Below are 17,207 nucleotides of genomic sequence, written 5' to 3'. Positions count from 1 at the left end.
TAAAACAAAATAAATCAATGAAACATCTCACATATATTATAAGAACATCTAATGGAATATAGGAAAAAATTAAAACATGGAAATAAAAATAAAAATAAAAATAATGAAAATAATGTATATTGTACAATAAAGGTACAAATAAACATAAAAATATGAAGAAAAAAATAATAATGAAAACCATAGAAAAGAATTAAGGAAAGAAGAAAATAATAAATAGATAAAAGGAAAAAGAAAGGAAGAAACGCACTACTGGCATCTTCGTGGAACACAGCCACACAGGGTTGCGCTAAAAGCCTTGAAGGCTGCGGACACATGGGCCGCCAGTCCGAAACTGTGGCCCATTGTGCTTCATCCTTCGCGGTCCAGTATGGGTGGTCGGTGGGATGCTCGGGTCCGACCGGTCGGACGGCCGATGATTCCCGCATTCTCCCGGCTGCTGCCCCCACGCGAGCGACCGGCCGACCCTGAGCCCCAGAGGCCGCGACGCAAGACGCCGCCTCCGACTTCGAGCGCGAGCGCCGCCGCCCCGAGCGCCGAGGCCGAGCCGCCCGAGAGGCACCCCACCGGCCTCCGCCCCGCGCCCTCGTCTGGGCCTTGCGCTGGTCACCGAGCCGGGCTGCGCGCGTTGCCGCGTCGCCGAGGTGCCGACTGCCGAGCAGCCGAGCAAGCTGCACGCCGTCGGGGCTGCGCGCGTGGACGCGTGGCCGAGGTGTCGACTGCCGAGCATCCGAGCAAGCTGCACGCCGCCGGCCACCGGCTGCGCCAAGCTGCAGAACAGCGCGCCAGCGCCCCTGGACCGGTGAGTGTGCTTCTGAAGTTCTGAGCTCTCCCAAATCTCATACTGCCGACGCCGACGCCCTACGCAAGCTAACCAGGTCTTCTTAGGCGCTCTTCTCCAGGCCTTCGTCGCGTCCTTCGCCGGCGACGAGCACCCACCAGGTATGCTCACCCCTTCTTGCTGTGCGAAACAGGGGACCGAACCCTAACTTACTATTTGGCTATCTGTATTCGGATCTGATCTAATCTAATTACAAGAATACAACTATATACAAGTGTATACATGCTTTACTGGGTCTCCCATGTTTACACTTCTATAACCGCTGCTCACCTTAGATTGGGCCAGGCCCCAGCAAGTTGCCCTTGACAACTTAGGAGCTGTTTGGTTCGCGCATTTAATAACCGGAACCGATCACAGCAGGAACCGATCACGATAATTTTGTTTGCTTCACCGTCAAGGGGACCTGATAGCAGGGTAACCGATCCTGTCCTTCAGAAGACCGATTACGCCTGATTTTGACCGGCAGCAGGTGGCACTCCCGGCCATGCAGTTATCAAGGAGAACCAAACAAGATACGAAATCATCGATTTCCTTTCCATTCCCGCGGCGGACACATTCCCTTTACGTTCACGTTACATTTATATAACCAAACAGCACCTTAGACGATGCCAGCAGTCTAGCTGGTAAGGAGAGCTCACGCCTCGCTTAGCTAATTGAGTTGAACACAATTAGCCAGTCTGGGCTGACTGTTGATGATTAGGCGATGACTGCACAACGCTGTCCTGGATCATAGCCTCACCTCATATAGGAAATAATAATGATAGGATGACACATAGCAGAACAATTCTTGGCAAGTATACGTCTGGCAAGTCATTTGTACAATGCATATGGAAGGAATGATCCTTATCTTTCATTTTGTTCTTGGGACCCCTTTTCTCCTTCTTGTAGATGTGCCTGTTGATAATGATGTCTTGCTAAATTGGTTTTTTTAGGAAACAGGAGGGGCTGGGCCCCCTACTGGAAAAAATCAATAAAACGAACATGGCAACCAAGTACAAAGCCTTGCTACATTTTGCATTTCCAATCCCCCCTGTTATCTCTCGATCCCAAATTTTATTTCATTGCAGCTTCCTGTTCATAAAAATCCTGCTACTCATAGCTTTTCAACAATGTGATGTCATCACTTGTTTTTGGTGATAATAAATAATCTCCGTGACCAGGTACTTTGCGCCAGGATAGCAGTGCTATGTCAAAAGCTCCAGATGATCAGTTGCAAGCAACAGAGCAGGAAGGAAATGTCCATCCAAGTCAACAAGCAGGGCAACAACATGTGAATACACCAGATCAGATCTCCAAAACAGAACTAACTGAAGGGTCAAAAAATGAACAACCTGTCCAAGTAGAGCAACAGAATTCCCACCTACAACAAGCACATCCAGAAATTCAACTACAACAGGCTGAAACAAATAGCTTCCAGTTAGCTGAAAAAGAAACCGGGTATTTTGGTCAACAGAGTTTTGCAGGTGCCAAGGTGGATGTAGCCCAGCCTTCAGTAGTTCAGCAGAATGTAAAGCAAACTGTTGGTCAACAAGCATCATCTGGTGCTCAGGATACAAGGAAAGGACCATCGATACCATTTAATATGTTAATTCCAATCCTACAGGCACATCTTGACAGAGACAAAGATATGCAGCTTCAAGTTGTATGGGCAAAACTTAGGGTGCGTTTGTATCCCTCTGTTATCGTGCTTCAAACATAATAGACCAATGTTTTCAAGGCGTCGCTTTGTCGTCGCTTAATCGCCAAGGCGCTCCACGCGGGACGCCACAACAGACGACTCGCCTTAGATTCGTATGGCGTCCGCCTTACGACCGTGACGTCCAGAAATCGTCGCTTTGGCGTCCGATTCGCGCCAAATCGTGCGTGGCGGGCGCCATACACGGGTCTAATTCTGGGCGGCAAACAGGAGTGCGCAGAGAGAGCTGGCGCGCAGGAGAAATTGGCACGCGCGCAGAGAGAGACGCGCGGAGAAATACAGCGCAGAGAGAGGAGCACGCGGGAGATCTTGAAGGGGAGACGGCGGCGGCTGTCGATCTGAGAGCACTGACCAGAGAGGAAGGGGAAGCAGAGGAGAGAGAGGAAGGGGAAGCAGAGGGGCGGAGGGAAGAGCAGAGCAGCGCGTCAGGAGGAGAGGGAAGCAGAGGAGGGCATCCGGAGAGGGGCGGAGGGAAGCAGAGCAGCCACTCGTGCGGTCGTGCTATCGTGTGGAGGCGGAATAGCAGTGGGGAGCGGCGGCGCTGATGGGGGTCGGGAACTCGGGATAGGGACTTCGATGAAGCCACACGCCAGGAGGGGAAGGAGCACATGGTCTGCCTAGTGGGCTGGGCGAGCCCACTTCTTACTCGGCTCCTTTCTTTTTTCTTTTTTTCCTTTCCTTTTTTCTTCATCTACTGCTCTAAGCTGCTGTTTTCATTTTTTAATTAATTTCTTAAGGCGTCGCCTCGCCTCACGCTTTAGTCGCTTAAGCGTAAGGCGGTAGTCAGTCGCCTCGCCTCGCCTTACCGCCTTGAAAACATTGTAATAGACACTTGTGCTTCATCATTACCAATGAAAAGTGCATGAAAATAAACTAAGTCAAGGTCTGCATTTCCTTATATACATATGTCAGTAATGTCACCAAAACAAAGTGAATGCATGACAATTTGGAAAAGACCTTGTTTCTACTAGTTTGTTTGTATTGAAGAAAGCAGATAACAAAAACAACAAAGGCTCAAAGAACACACTTAGTGCCAGTGTTTGCACCAGCGTTGCTGAATGAACTAACTCAATTATATCGTCCTTTGTTTGTAGCGTAATGAAGTCCACAAAGATGATTTCTTAAGAGTTATCAGGAATATTGTTGGGGATCAAATGCTCAAGCAGGCAGCTCATAAAGTTTTTGTACAGGTGAATGAATTGCATTAACTTCATTGCTTCCTTTTCTTTCCTTGACAAAAAACTACTCGTCACAATTGATGGGCCCACTCTTAAATCGAATGTTTAGTAAATGATTCAATTCTATGATGAATATTTCATGTGTTTATTCTTTTGTTTGAACAATTTTTGCAGATGCAAGCACAGGCGCAAAGAAATAGCCAGGCAAATCCAAGTCAGCAGTCTTTATTCTCTCAAGTTTCTTCACAGCAGATGCCTTCCAGTGGTTCAGCACAGTTACATGATCAGAAACTTCGGCCACCTGGACCACCCAACCAAGGTCAGAAAAACCAGGTGTCATCTTCACCTCAGGCTTTTGCACCACCGTCAGGCACTCAAACACAGAATAGTGTACACTATCTTGCTCATGATAACTCTAACCAAAACCCTGACGCAAAGGGAACAAATGCTGTACCAAATCAACCACCTAGAATGAACACAGCAGTTCCATTGCAAGCAAAGAACAAACAACATCAACCAACGCAGTTGCAGCAGGCCTCGCAGCAAATATATGGAGCAAGTAATCCCGGTGCCCAGGCTTACCCTCGGTCAATCACTGGTTCTCTTCGATCACCGAGTCCTGTTCCAGAAACACAGCCATCCATGCATGCTCCTGGAATGGCTCCTGCAAAAATCGTCCCTCCTCCTACTCATCCAATGATGCAGCACAATGAAGTTGCATGGCAAATGCATCAAAACAAGGAATTGAAAACTAATGCTCCCCCTCCAAATGCTAATGCGAAGCAAAATTCTGAATCTGTTGGCAAAGCACGCATGGCTGGCACAGGAAATTCTTCAGCTAAAGGAAAGCAGGTGAATCCACTTAATACATCATTTGATCTCTCTTTGAAATGACACATGTTAATACATCTAAATTTCACATGTGGTTCAGTTGATTCAAGTATCTTTGAATAATGCGAGACATCAATTACTTTTCATTTATGCAGTTTGTATTATTTATGTACTCTATTTTTTCTCTCGCTAGCATTTTATTTTCACATTAAACAGAATAGAGTTAAAATGCATTTTTGAGAGACAGCTCTTTTTGTTGTTTGAATAGAAGATTGGTCATTGACTCACGTAGGATGCTCAGCACTTTGATGGCATTAGTTTAATCAAGTTTTTGGAACATTTAAATTTGGAAAATATGACCAATTGTAGTATCAGTTAGCTTTTGTTCTTATTCTGAATTCCAGAGAATTATTAACCACAAAGCAATTTTTTTTCAGTCATTTACCAACATTTATGCACCATGTAATTTGACTATGTTGACTGGTTGGGCATATAGAAGATTGGTCATGACTCACCTAGGATGCTTAGCATTTTGATTGCATTAGCATCTGGTATAATCAAGTTTTGGAACAATATGACCAATTGCAGTGTCAGTTAGGTTTTGTTCTTATTCTGAATTTCAGAGAATTGGCAATCACAAGCCACCTCTTTTCAGTCTTTTACCAACATTTAAGCACCATATAATTTGACAATGTTGATTGGTTGGGCATATATTGCACAGGGTCTGGTTGTTGCATGCAGGGTAGTTCAGGACTGTAATGTGGAATGTTGGGTTACCTTCGTGTTTGGTGGAGCTGGCAGATAATAGGGGTGCCCAGAGAATGCTTTACTGTAGAAGACACACAACAATATGTGATCAACGATTTATAAATCATGTTTAACCATGTGTGTTGTGATGGGTGAGCTGAGATGCAGGGAAAGTGGTGCTGATTAGGCAGAACTGGTTTGTTGGGAGGGGTGTGTGTGTGTGTGGGGGGGGGGGGGGGGGGGGGGGGTGCGTTGAGAATGTAGTAGGAGTGGAGAGAATTTTAGGTCACTCAGATTTGTAATTAGTACATGATGTGGTTTTAATGGATTTAGGGAAGAAGCTTCTAGACAGTAAAATGTGCATGTTGCCTTCTAAACAGATTACAGATCTAATGTCAATTTGTGTTGGCCAAATTTCAGGATAACCTAGTAATTAGTAAGATAACCTTGTAACTAGTAAGTCAAAACCACAGTTCTGAGGGCATTTACTTTTGCATTAGTTACAAATGAGATGCTTGATCCTTCATATTAGCAAATGAGCTTATGGAGAGTCGCTTTGCATATAGTTAATATATATAATATTCAAACCTTAAGTTCTGTTGTCAGTTAAACTCTCAACTATGAGTTCCATTTGCGTTGTTACAGACTTCACCTAGACGAGGTGAAGTCCAAATGCATTTTTATTTTCTGAAGGACAAACATTACATAATTTAGAAATGAAATAGTAGTAGGATTCTTTCCCGGTCTGACTACCTTTGTTTCCTTTTTTATATACTTATATTTTTGCATTTCTTTCGTGCTTAATTTAAACTATGCAATTATTTTAGGCCTGTGCGCATGTCATTCAGACTCATACATTACCTCGTCTTTCTGCCTTGCCAGGGAACTCCTAACTCTACACTCAATGCTAGTGGAGGTGCAAAGAGTAGCAAGAAATCGGGTGGGCAGAAGAAATCATTGGAAGCAGCAGGCTCTACGCAACCTTCAAGGTTTTTAATTAAGTGAACTCTAAATGTATTAAACTGCTATGGAATATTTACATTTTTTGGATAGCCCTAAGCATATTTCTCTTTTCTCATCAGCAAAAAGCAGAAGACATCTGGAGCCTTCCAGGAACAAAGCATCGATCAACTTAATGATGTCACAGCCGTTAGTGGTGTTAATATCAGGGTATGTCTGGCTGATGTTTTGCCAATTTTCATGCAGAAATAACCCTCCTTCTGATGGACATTGGCCTCTATTGTAAATTCATGGCTGCACTGTTCACATCTGCTATATAACTGTGATGTAGCTGATGTGATAGCAGATATAGTTGCTAAAATTCGATCTCAAAATTCTATACCAAGCTGATAAGCAATACAACATCTCTAGTGTCTACGATAGGGATGGATTGAATTTTAAATTTTGCATGAGGTACTTCTACATTTTATAGCATCAGTGCACATGTTCTGCTGAATTTGGTGTCGCTTATGCTATGTCGGTTGGACCACAAGGATGTTCCAAAAGAATCTTTAAAATTCTGGCATACACTGTTTATGCTTAAAATTTCACAATTCCTGCATCATCTCCTGCACTCTATGAGCTTCCGACCTGTCAGCCCATTGTATCATGTGTCTGTAGGAGTCAGACTTGTGTGCTTTTTTGATCCGCTGTTTGCATTTTGCTCATACGTTCTTACTTGACAGGAAGAGGAAGAGCAATTACTGTCTGCCCCTAAGGAAGAGAACCTTGCCTCACAAGAAGCACGAAGAATTGCACAGGAAGAAGAAGAAAATCTTTTCCTAAGGAAGGGTCCACTCCTGAAGAAACTAGCAGAAATCGGTTAGTTTCTTTGAACTTGTTGCCAAAACTACAAATCCTACAACTTTAGTGGCAAGTGGCAACACTAACAGAACACGTGTTTTTGACAGCTCGGAAATGCGATCTGAAGAATATTAGTGGCGATGTGGAACACTGTTTATCACTGGTGAGTTATCCTTATGATTTTCATTGAGAGTCCTGCAGTATCCATAACTTATAACTTTGCCATAGTGTGTGGAGGAGCGTTTGCGAAGACTCATAAGTACTCTCATACGAGTCTCAAAACAGGTTTGCTCCTTTCTTCAGATCAGCCAATGATAGCATAGTTAACTACTTTGTGATTCTAACCATTCTTATTTTTGTTAGAGAATCGATACTGAAAAGACCGGGCATCGACTAGTTATTACTTCAGATGTTGGTCGTCAAATTTTACAAATGAACCAGAAAGCTAAGGAAGAATGGGATAAAAAACAAGCAGAAGAAGCTGACAAGAACAAGAAACAAACTGAGGTGTTTCATAATCTCCATTTGATTCGAGTATTGCGATTTTGCTATAAATTTGAATATATAGTAGTTTTTTAGTTTATATACTTGCTTTGTGTAATTATGAACTGCTGGAATTTAAACTGTTACACAGAGAAGCATGCGCATTCATTTATCAATGCCATTTGTATTTCAAGTTTTTCCATATCAAGAATTAATGTTTCTAGTGTCTCTAGATTTGGTTTCAGCTTTGCTATCTTTGTCTTATGACCTGTACGTAACAAGATTGTTGAGCTCTAGCCGAACCCTACTTGTTAACAAGACTGATTGAAAATAAATCTGCACTGACTACACTACTCTCCATTGCGTATTTGTTAAGTTTCTGGGAGTTTTTTGATATGTGATCATGCCATCATGGTGAACTTAATGTGTCAATTGGTCAATTTGATTAACTAAGTCCTTCCTTGTAGGCTGATGGCAGTGGTGCTACAGAATTGGAAAAAGAAAAAGAGGAAAGTCGCCCAAAGAACGTCAAGGTAACTTTTCTGTGTTGATTTCTGAGTTGTGATGTATCTCCATTTCCTGACATCTTTAACCTCTCACAGCCCAACAAGGAAGAAGATGATAAAATGAGAACGAATGCTGCGAATGTTGCTGCTCGGCAAGCAGTTGGAGGAAGTGATATGCTCTCCAAGTGGCAGTTGATGGCTGAGCAAGCCAGGCAGAAGCGAGAAGGCTTTGATGTGTCTGCTGCTTCACAGCCAGGCAGAGGACCAGGTTCCAGGCCATTATCCAAATTTGGAAAAGGTCCCGGCGAACACCAGGAAGGTTCAAAGAGGAGCCATTCGGTGGCATTCGGAACTGGTAAAGCAGCAACAATATCACTAGCATGACCTCATCAATTTTTTTTGGTGTATTAAATTCACATCTCATATTTGCATAATGTTTTTAACTCACGATATGTATGGTAATGTTGATTTCAGGAGGCATGAAAGGACCAGGCAGGACACCGTTTGGTGGTCCACAACGAATGATCTCCGTGAAGGATGTCATCTGTGCCCTTGAGAGGGAGCCTCAGATGACAAAATCACGGCTTATCTACCGGCTGCACGAGCGGTTGCCAGATTCTACCATAGATTAGACCGGAATAGTCACATACTTTAGTGTGGTGCATGCCCAATTGCCCTTGCATGGTATTTAACAGCAAAGAAGCATACTCGCCACTCCTTCCATTTGGTGTGGTTTGGAGTGGCACTGTATATTGGTGAAAAATCTGTATCACAAAGGCGGCGAATTGCCAGCAAAAAAGCGTGTCTGTACAAATTGCAGTGTATGGGGGGTGTTTCTGGCTGCAACCACGGTTTGTTGGTTGGTTGCCTGGTTGCCATGCGCGTCTTTGTGCTCCCCATTGTCCTATGTCTGCGTGCCCTCTCAAAGTCTTTTGTAATCACGGATTCTGACAGTGGACATGCGATTACGCGCGGTCAGTTATTTAGAGATAATGTTCTTGCTTGCAATTGCATCTAGACGTGGTAATGGATGCATATGTATCCACCTAAATTCACGTGTAGAGTAGATTAAGCTAAAATTTAGTTTAAGATCTATCTCAATACACTTTAGTACACATAGATTAAGATAAATATGAGTACATCCAAACAAACCTTTAGATGTGATAATAGATTAGGATCCAAATCTCCGTAGAGAAACCCAATTAAAATTCAACGGAAAAAAAATCCTTAGTCCAATCCTGCCTCAATGCAAAATGACTGATTTTTAATAGAATTGCTCTTGCTCTTAAGTCTAAATCCACACAATAATAACAAAACTATTATTATAGCTACATGTCTAAACCAATTCAATATGATACAATAATAATAACAAAACTGTCATTATCGCTACATGGTGGCCCTATGTTAAAAGTTGAGTTTTAGAGTTAAAAACCACGCATTTATATTTTAAAAATTTAGCAAAATTGACTGAAATATATTAGAGATGACTAATTATGATATGACTAGATGTACATATAGGCTCCACGTCAAAAGTTGAACCCTGGAACTAAAAACTTCATATTTACACCTTAAAATTTAGCGAAGTTGATTAGATTTATTGGAGATGACTTGATATGATTGCTTCCTACTTTGTGCAAATTGATGTGACTACATATATGTGTGTTCCCCACGTTAAAAGTCGGACCTTAGAATTAGACATTTACACCTTAATCTATCAAAATTGATTGAAATTTGTCAAAGATGACTCGATATAACCATTAACTACTCTGTGGCTCTGAGCAGATTGGTGTGACTGAATCTCATTGTCAGCGACGAGCAGCTTCTCCGCTCTTCAAAACTTATATGGCGAGTGTGTTTTTTCTGCCTTTTCAGTACGATTTTCAAGTTCAGAGGACAATAGATGACCAAGGAAAAAGTGAATTGATTTGGTATTTGAAGTACTATTCTTTTAAAGGGCATTTTGTGCGTTCTATCTTTTGTAGTACTCCCTCTGTCCCGTATTAGATGTCGGCCTTGTTTAGATTGTAAGTTTTTTCACTATCTCTCTATCACATTAAATCTTTGGACACATGTATAGAGTATTAAATGTAGATAAAAAAAATAACTAATTACACAGTTTGATTGTAAATTACGAGACGAATCTTTTGAGCCTAGTTAGGCCATGATTAGACAATAATTGTCAAATACAAACGAAAGTGCTGCAGTGTCAAATACTGACAACATGTTCACTTGTTGGTTTCAGTCAGGACTTATCAGCCATAGTACAGTATTTTCCTTTCACAATAAATCAGCACCAGCCGGGCTTATCAGCCCAGAAACGCTGTGATTTCTAATCCAAATCTAAACAAGGCCGTTAGGAACATCTCACCAATACCAAGGCCCAGGTTATTGTACCAAAACACCCCTATGAATAATCATGATGATTAGAACGTCCTGCAGGAGACAGGCGCATGCCTCGTCTTGGTGCTGTGAGTGAGCAACTGCCACCGTTAGATTTTTCTATATTCTTTTATTCACTTCTGGACGGCAGCAAGCAGGAAAGTGCTGCACTGACCTATTATTGAATAGCACGGCAGAGGTCTGTTAGGCTAAAACATTAATTATTTACCTACATTGGAATATGTTTTGTGCTAGTAATAATTTTTTTTTTTAAACATGCGGTGGCGGCTGGCCGGCAGCCTATTCGAGTCCGACCGGGCCCCGAAGATTGGCGAACCCGGCTGCCGAGCTCCTGCCGCACGGCGTTAGCCCTGTCTGGCCTTGCAGCCTGAGCGCGCGGCGCGGTTGCCAGGTGCCGCGGAAGTCCGGCGTCATGAGCGCTCCCGGCTGTCCCAAGAGAGGAGGGGGTCGTTGCACGGCCGTGCCGGCGTCTCCGAGAAGCGCGCGCCACCGTCGCTGGTGCTTGTCTGCTGCATCGGCGCCATTGCCCTCCTTGCGGGCGCTAGCCGCACCCTAGCCCCAAAGGTATAGGTTCAGGGATTGCTTTCTCTCTTTCGTCTCCGCAAGGGATCCGCACCATGTTTGTGTACTAGCACACACTGCTCAGTTCATTTGGTGAAGAGTAAAACAGGATCCATTCCTTTAGAAATCTGTTCTGCAAGGTTGCTAGCACGGTAGATCCATCATCTGTAGAAATGCTGTCAATGTTTTGTGTTTACGTTAGTTGCTTTAATTGGTGCTCTCCTTATATTGGTTATTACTGGTATTGCCATTGCAGGAGGAGCTCTGTCTTGGCTCTTTTTGGTGCATTCGCTTGACACCTATTGGCCGCAAATTTCAAGGGGTTAAGTATGAGTTGCGCACTCTCCCTGTAAGATGTTTCCCTCCCATTGTATATCCGTTGACTTATTGGTAAAAGCGAATCACTGACAAATGCACATGCTAGTTTCTTAGGTGGATGCTAAGGCTGTAACTGATGGCGACACGATTACTGTGTATGTTAGCATGGCTCATCATCCAGAGTCTAGCAATGTGCCCCAGGATGTATATGAAGCAGGCATTGAGCGGAGCAAGGCACTGGCGGCAAATAATTACCAAAGAGCTGGTGATTTACTGAAGATCATACTTGATGCAGGATATAGGTCCTTGAAAAAAAAAAAATTCACAACAACCAAGTGGCCATCCTTTTCTTATGTGATTTCTGATACTTTTGAGTTCTTACTCCTGGGTGTAGGCAGGTTTGTGGCATTGGTGGGGAACAAATTCTTGCAAAGAATTACAGGATAAGGCTAAGGTTTGCCCACACTTGTTCTTTATCAATGATCACAGGCTTCCTTCTATTTGGAGTGGAGTTGTGATATAATAAAATGCAATGCAGGGGGATTGATGCACCAGAGAGCCTAATGCCATATGGCAAAGAAGCTAAAGAGGAGCTGTTTGAGGCTCGTGCAGGGGAAAAGCTTAAAGATTTCCATATATGACAGTGACTGGTACGGTCGCTTAGTTGGAGATGTTGATTGTGATGGGGTTTTCGTGCAGGTAAGAAACTACAATGGCGTGCTTTCAGAGTTTCTTCTAGAAAGTAGTAGTGGCAACTCTTCTAGAAATCTAGCAGTGGTAATCTATTAAATCAGTGGGTGATCTGTTGCTCCCTATGCTCTTTGAATTTTCTTGAAGGCACCTACTCTTGTAATTTTATAATGCATAGCTTAAACACTGCACCTGCATTGTCCCGGTTCTCTTATATATACTAAAGGAAATGAAACATGCTGTTTGATTGTGAAAGGTGTGGGACTTCTCCTTAGGAAAAAGTGTAGAGATATGCGCTGGAACCAATCAATACTAAAGATGGTAAATTATGCAAGAAAATGTTGCATCGCCTCAGCTGAAGATCACTTGTTCGGGCTCTAATGCTCAGCAACACTGAGGACATTGAAATGAATTATTGTTATTATTTCTTTTGCAAAAGTAACACATGCTGAAGAAAGGACTTGCATGGCACTATACTACTTATGATCATCGGATGGAGCTCAGCAAGGTAACTAGTACTCTTGTACCACTCTACTCAACATGGCAGAATGGACTGCTCCATTCCACTTGACTGACAAGAGCATGCTTTGATCATTTTATTTCCAAAAATTCGAGGTTCCTGATAGATGAAAATTTTCAGTGGGAGAATCAGGCAAAGACAAGGCAAACAGGCTTGTGGGCATTGTCGAACCCTGAGAAACCATGGGAATGGAGAAAGAATAAGCGCACTGGGACAGTATGAAGCAGTAGTGGATTTTTATTTCAGGCTGCGACCAGGTGTTTGTTGATTTACCGTTCAGAACTGTTGCCCAGAAGGCCAAAAGTCCAAAAACAGTGGTTCCATCGTTTTAGAGTGTGCTATTTGTATACTTGCAAGTTGTAACATCGTTGTAAAGTAGAGTAGAATTAATTGATTGATGTAATCTCTAAATGGAAATAGTTGTACTAGGACCTGATTGATTGTTTTAGAGTCTTTTTGGCAAATAAAAATTTGATTGTTGTAATGAACTATGAATCTCATGTCATTAAATAGTTTGTGTTGAATAAACTGAAGGCCTGTAGCCCTGTATCAAATTGATAAGCTTTAGCAGAACTGCAGAATGCAGAAATAATATAGAACAGTGCGATATGCACTGGGGATGTAAAAGTAGGCTAAAGAGATGAGAAGACAACTAAAGTTTAAACATTTTTCCTCTATATCTTATGCTATAGTTTTGAGAGCAGTATAAAGATGCAAAAAAAAAAAGACTTTAATGATGCTGTAAATTTCAGTCTGCGAGGGTGTTGTGGCAAATAGCATACGCATGGAGTGGCTCTGGGCCTAAAGCTAATCGACGGCCCAGACGAATAGAAGTACAAGCTTTGGAGAAATCGCGTCCGTCAGTTACTTCTCTTCCCCCAAACCACCTATGTCGCCACCGGTTTGCCCTTGCTCTGTCCCTGTGCCGCCATTGCTCGTCCGCATCCTCCTTGGATTTTACTCCCAGGTACGCGTACTCCATGCCATGCGCACGCATTCCTATTCCGATTCCTGTACGTTTCGTAGACTGGGAGGCTATTTGGTTGGACCGATTTGGAAAAGCTGGACTGGTACATAGCGGATCTCGTCTTTTCTCACCAGTTTGCTGACGGTAACGTTAGTAGCGAATCTGTATGGAAGTTAGAGATTTCTCGCCTTACTACTTCGTCAACTGCACAGCTAGCGTTTCTTTTTTTTTCCCCTTAGACGACGTTGTCTTCTTATAGGGAGATGAGGAGGGCATACAAAATTCATAAGAAGTGTGTCTTTTGATACATTCACCAATTGTCGTCCTTTTAGAAACTGACCATGTGAAGGCTGATGTGAGCTGTACAGGAAGCTTATAGAGTGTTCTGATGGGCTCATACATGGGGCAGCAAGAACATGGGATATCTGATGGCTTGTACACTTACAAGCATCACCGCGAGGGAGGAGCTGATATCCATGTCATCTTTGTCAAGAAGAGCAAATTCAGGGTTCTGCTGTCGTACATCGGCACAATGTTCCTTCTTGCGACTGTTTGCTGCGCCCTGTTGTCAAAGGTATTTTTCTTGAAATAGCTCTCAAATCTGTGACTGTTGGTTTTCACTTTTCACTTTCGTCTTTTCCATAGCTGGGCATGTTAATTACAAAAGGCGCAATTCAATTGAAACAGTTCAGTTGTGTGGATATTCTGGGAGCATCCTTTTCATGAGCTACTTAGTATAGATTCAGGTTTTAACTAGTGAAGCGATATGTTACGTTTCTGAAGAACAGCCTTATTACACTAGTGATGTTAGTGGTGCTTTATCTGTTTTGCTTCCCTTTTACTAGTTTGTAAGTAAAACCTAAGGTATGTTGAGTACAGCCAGGTTGATCATAGGCACTATTTTAACTGAATGGTGGTGCTTAAATGTTGCAGGATAGTTTATGTCTTGGTTCCCTTTGGAGTATTTCATTTGCCAGTATAATTGCAAAATGCTTGTGATGCGCCCCTGTGAAGAAAGGTCGGTGCTGAGGTTATTTTTCTCTGTGCTCTGAGTTCTTTGTAGTTAAATTTTCTTTGAAACAACTTGTAGTTAAATTTTCAGTGCTGCAAAAGAAAGAGAAAAAAAGATTTACATTTCTTGGTATCCATGTTGAAAATGAGTACAGGAAAGTGAGACTGTGTGCTCCTTATTTGGTATCTAGTTTAATTTTTGTGCAGAATCATTGGTGATCATGCCGACTTTTGGGGTTCAATTAGAGCAACACTTTTGGAGGTATGGAAGAACCAGTCTGGAATATTTATTCATGCTTTCAGTATTTACTGCTCATCAAATATTCTTCCAAGAGAACAGACTATTATAAATAGATAGGAGGAAGCAAAGGCTTCACAAGGCTAAAGGAAATAAGTGCTTTCTTTGTCATTTTCAATATCTTAACACTTTTTTTTTGAAAAATAGATATATACTTCTTGTCAGTACTTGTCTTTGACAGGAACACTGGATTGAGCCATCTTTTCTAGGGGTGCGAATTGCTGCTCCTAAGGGTCTCCATTGAATCGCTTTAGTTTAATTTATATTTTATAGTGCTAGTTTTTCAAAATATGCACATTTTGGAAAATTAGTAGTAATAATTGAACTAAAGAGGGCTGGCTGGTGGAGAGTGGAGACTCTTAGGGGCACCCATTTGCACCCCTCTTTTCATTTTGCTTTAGCTGGAAATGACTAGTGGAGACTTCCAGCATTTTTGTTTTTTGGATGGCTTATGAGCTGCAGAAATGTAGGCTTGATCCTTTCATTTTCTTAACATCAAAGTTGTGTTTCACAGTGGAAGAGTTCATCGCAAATTTGTGCCCATTGGCAAGATTCTAAAACCAGTGCTGAATGAGCATGTGACCCCTGTCTCATGCTACTGGAGCTTGGCCTTGCTTCTGCGTGAAGAATATGAACTCATGCTTGTTTTCAAGGTAAATGTTGCCTGCTTTAATATGTCCTTATTAAGTGCATTGTAAGGCATCAATGGTCTGAAAGAGCTTATTTTGCAGAACTTGAATCCACCAGTCAAGATGTTGGTTCCAATCTGGAAAGCATTATGTGCATTCGTAGACTCCAAAACTCTGAGCGATTCTGCATTGCCTCAATCCACATAAACATGCTAAACAAGGTGGTGGCGGTGTGCAGTCCTGATGATACATCGAACATATGATTCGCTGAAGACTTTGCTGACTGACAACAGAATGTTTAGTTTCGATACAAATGAATGATGGAAGGTACAGAATGTTACTGACACCGGGGCTCTTACTTTCACATCAGGAATCCAGTGATGCAGTTGTAACTTGGCCATTGTATAACTATGTTCTGTCCTCTGAACATTTCAGAGTACAATGTACTGGTACAGGTCCTACTCATGGGTAGACTGTAAGATCATTGGCTAGCATTCCTGCGGACATCAATAAACTTGGTCGCCTGCATTGTAAACATTGGATCCGCTCTGCTGATTATCTTTTTCCTTGACCAAGTCATTAACCTCGCGCAGACGCGGACAAACCACACGACCGCATGTGCACTGCAAGTGTGCAATAGCATAACAGACAATTTCTTCTTCTGGTATCTGGTGACAGCTACTTGAGCACAACACTGAAGTCTTAAACATTTTTGGGGGGGTACTGTTCTGTCCATTAGCACCAGTTTATCAGGCATTCAGGCCAATAAATGCAGTGGATCTGAAGATCTATAAAGATGGGGATCTGTACTTGCCGGTGTTCCAAAAAAAAAAAAAAACTCATCCAGTCATGATCATGCCAGCCGTGCCATCATCATCATTCATCACTAACATTCCAATTCAGCTCAGCTGCCTGAACCAGGCAAATTGCTTGATTGAAATCTCTAGCACTTGTCTCCATCCCCCCTGATCTGAGTTAAACAATAAACAGCTACAAGTCACGAATAATTTCCCCGTTTGGAGCGCAGCCATTTTTGCCGAACTTTTTACGAGCTAGACCTGCTTTGTTTCGACGAAATTCTCTCAGAATTCCTATGAAAATCCATGCGGCTACAAACATGCCCTGGACAGCCTCTGCTCAATAAAATGCCAATTGCTACTATTGCTATGGCTATCAGCGAGCAGCGAACTGTCGGGTCACCGACACACAGAGAGAATCCGACACACAGCTTCGTGTCACTGTCGAAGTGGGCTCGAGGTGGGAGTGCATGGGTGACGAGTGTGACAGCAGCAAGGACAAGCGAGGAATAAACGCGAGAACAAAACGGCAAGGATGTGGTCGTGTCTGCACTGCATTGTTGCTCATAGTCAAAAGAAATTGTGATGATAAGGATCAGATCAGGCCTTGTTTCCTTGCCGCTAGGTTGCGTCAATCTCCCATTTTCTCCTCACTGTTCTTAGTGCTCCCAGTGTTTTTTCAGGTCTAGATTATCGGCACTATGCTATGCTTCAATCTTTTTATTTTTTGAGGAATTATGCTTCAATCTTTTTAGCCTCCAATGCAGCCTTCTGTTAAGCCAGTAATACCGTGGCGGAGCAGACGGTTGGCGTCTCAGCCCCTCTCTTGAGTACCTGCTTCCAAGCGAGGTGAGGTGCTGATCATGCAGCGCATAGGCTTCACCAATGATCCATCAGCGTCATCCGCGTCGGAGCTGGAGGCCTATGAGAAGCT

General features: G+C 42.8%; 1 protein-coding gene and 1 pseudogene across 3 annotated transcripts; both read left to right on the top strand.

Annotated features, from left to right (window-relative positions):
* The first annotated feature begins 380 nt into the window (after nucleotides 1-380).
* On the top strand, nucleotides 381-9,079 carry LOC136449538 (transcription initiation factor TFIID subunit 4b-like). 3 transcript variants are annotated; one of them, XM_066449576.1, is made up of 14 exons: nucleotides 381-799; nucleotides 900-939; nucleotides 1,999-2,498; nucleotides 3,629-3,724; nucleotides 3,887-4,564; nucleotides 6,173-6,279; nucleotides 6,373-6,460; nucleotides 6,976-7,111; nucleotides 7,201-7,256; nucleotides 7,322-7,378; nucleotides 7,457-7,600; nucleotides 8,044-8,109; nucleotides 8,179-8,437; nucleotides 8,557-9,079. In XM_066449576.1, the coding sequence occupies exons 1-14, from the start codon at nucleotides 413-415 to the stop codon at nucleotides 8,712-8,714; spliced, it is 2,772 nt and encodes a 923-aa protein (XP_066305673.1). In that variant the 5' UTR covers nucleotides 381-412; the 3' UTR covers nucleotides 8,715-9,079. The 3 variants fall into 3 exon arrangements, with proteins under 3 accessions (XP_066305673.1, XP_066305675.1, XP_066305674.1); XM_066449577.1 differs by having other exon boundaries at nucleotides 721-799; nucleotides 886-939; XM_066449578.1 differs by lacking the exon at nucleotides 1,999-2,498 and having other exon boundaries at nucleotides 886-939.
* A 1,453-nt stretch (nucleotides 9,080-10,532) lies between these two features.
* LOC136454248 (probable staphylococcal-like nuclease CAN1) lies at nucleotides 10,533-12,995 on the top strand (annotated as a pseudogene).
* Nucleotides 12,996-17,207: the final 4,212 nt, after the last annotated feature.

Source organism: Miscanthus floridulus, chromosome 5, assembly GCF_019320115.1.
Source record: "Miscanthus floridulus cultivar M001 chromosome 5, ASM1932011v1, whole genome shotgun sequence".
Classification (NCBI taxonomy): domain Eukaryota; kingdom Viridiplantae; phylum Streptophyta; class Magnoliopsida; order Poales; family Poaceae; genus Miscanthus; species Miscanthus floridulus.
This window is presented reverse-complemented; position numbering and strand designations above follow the sequence as displayed.

Coding starts and splice junctions, on each gene's coding strand:
- LOC136449538 (XM_066449576.1), top strand. CDS start 413: ATGATTCCCGCATTCTCCCGGCTGCTGCCCCCACGCGAGCGACCGGCC. Junction 2,499..3,628: donor TTGTATGGGCAAAACTTAGG/GTGCGTTTGTAT, acceptor CTTTGTTTGTAG/CGTAATGAAGTCCACAAAGA. Junction 8,438..8,556: donor TTCGGTGGCATTCGGAACTG/GTAAAGCAGCAA, acceptor TGTTGATTTCAG/GAGGCATGAAAGGACCAGGC.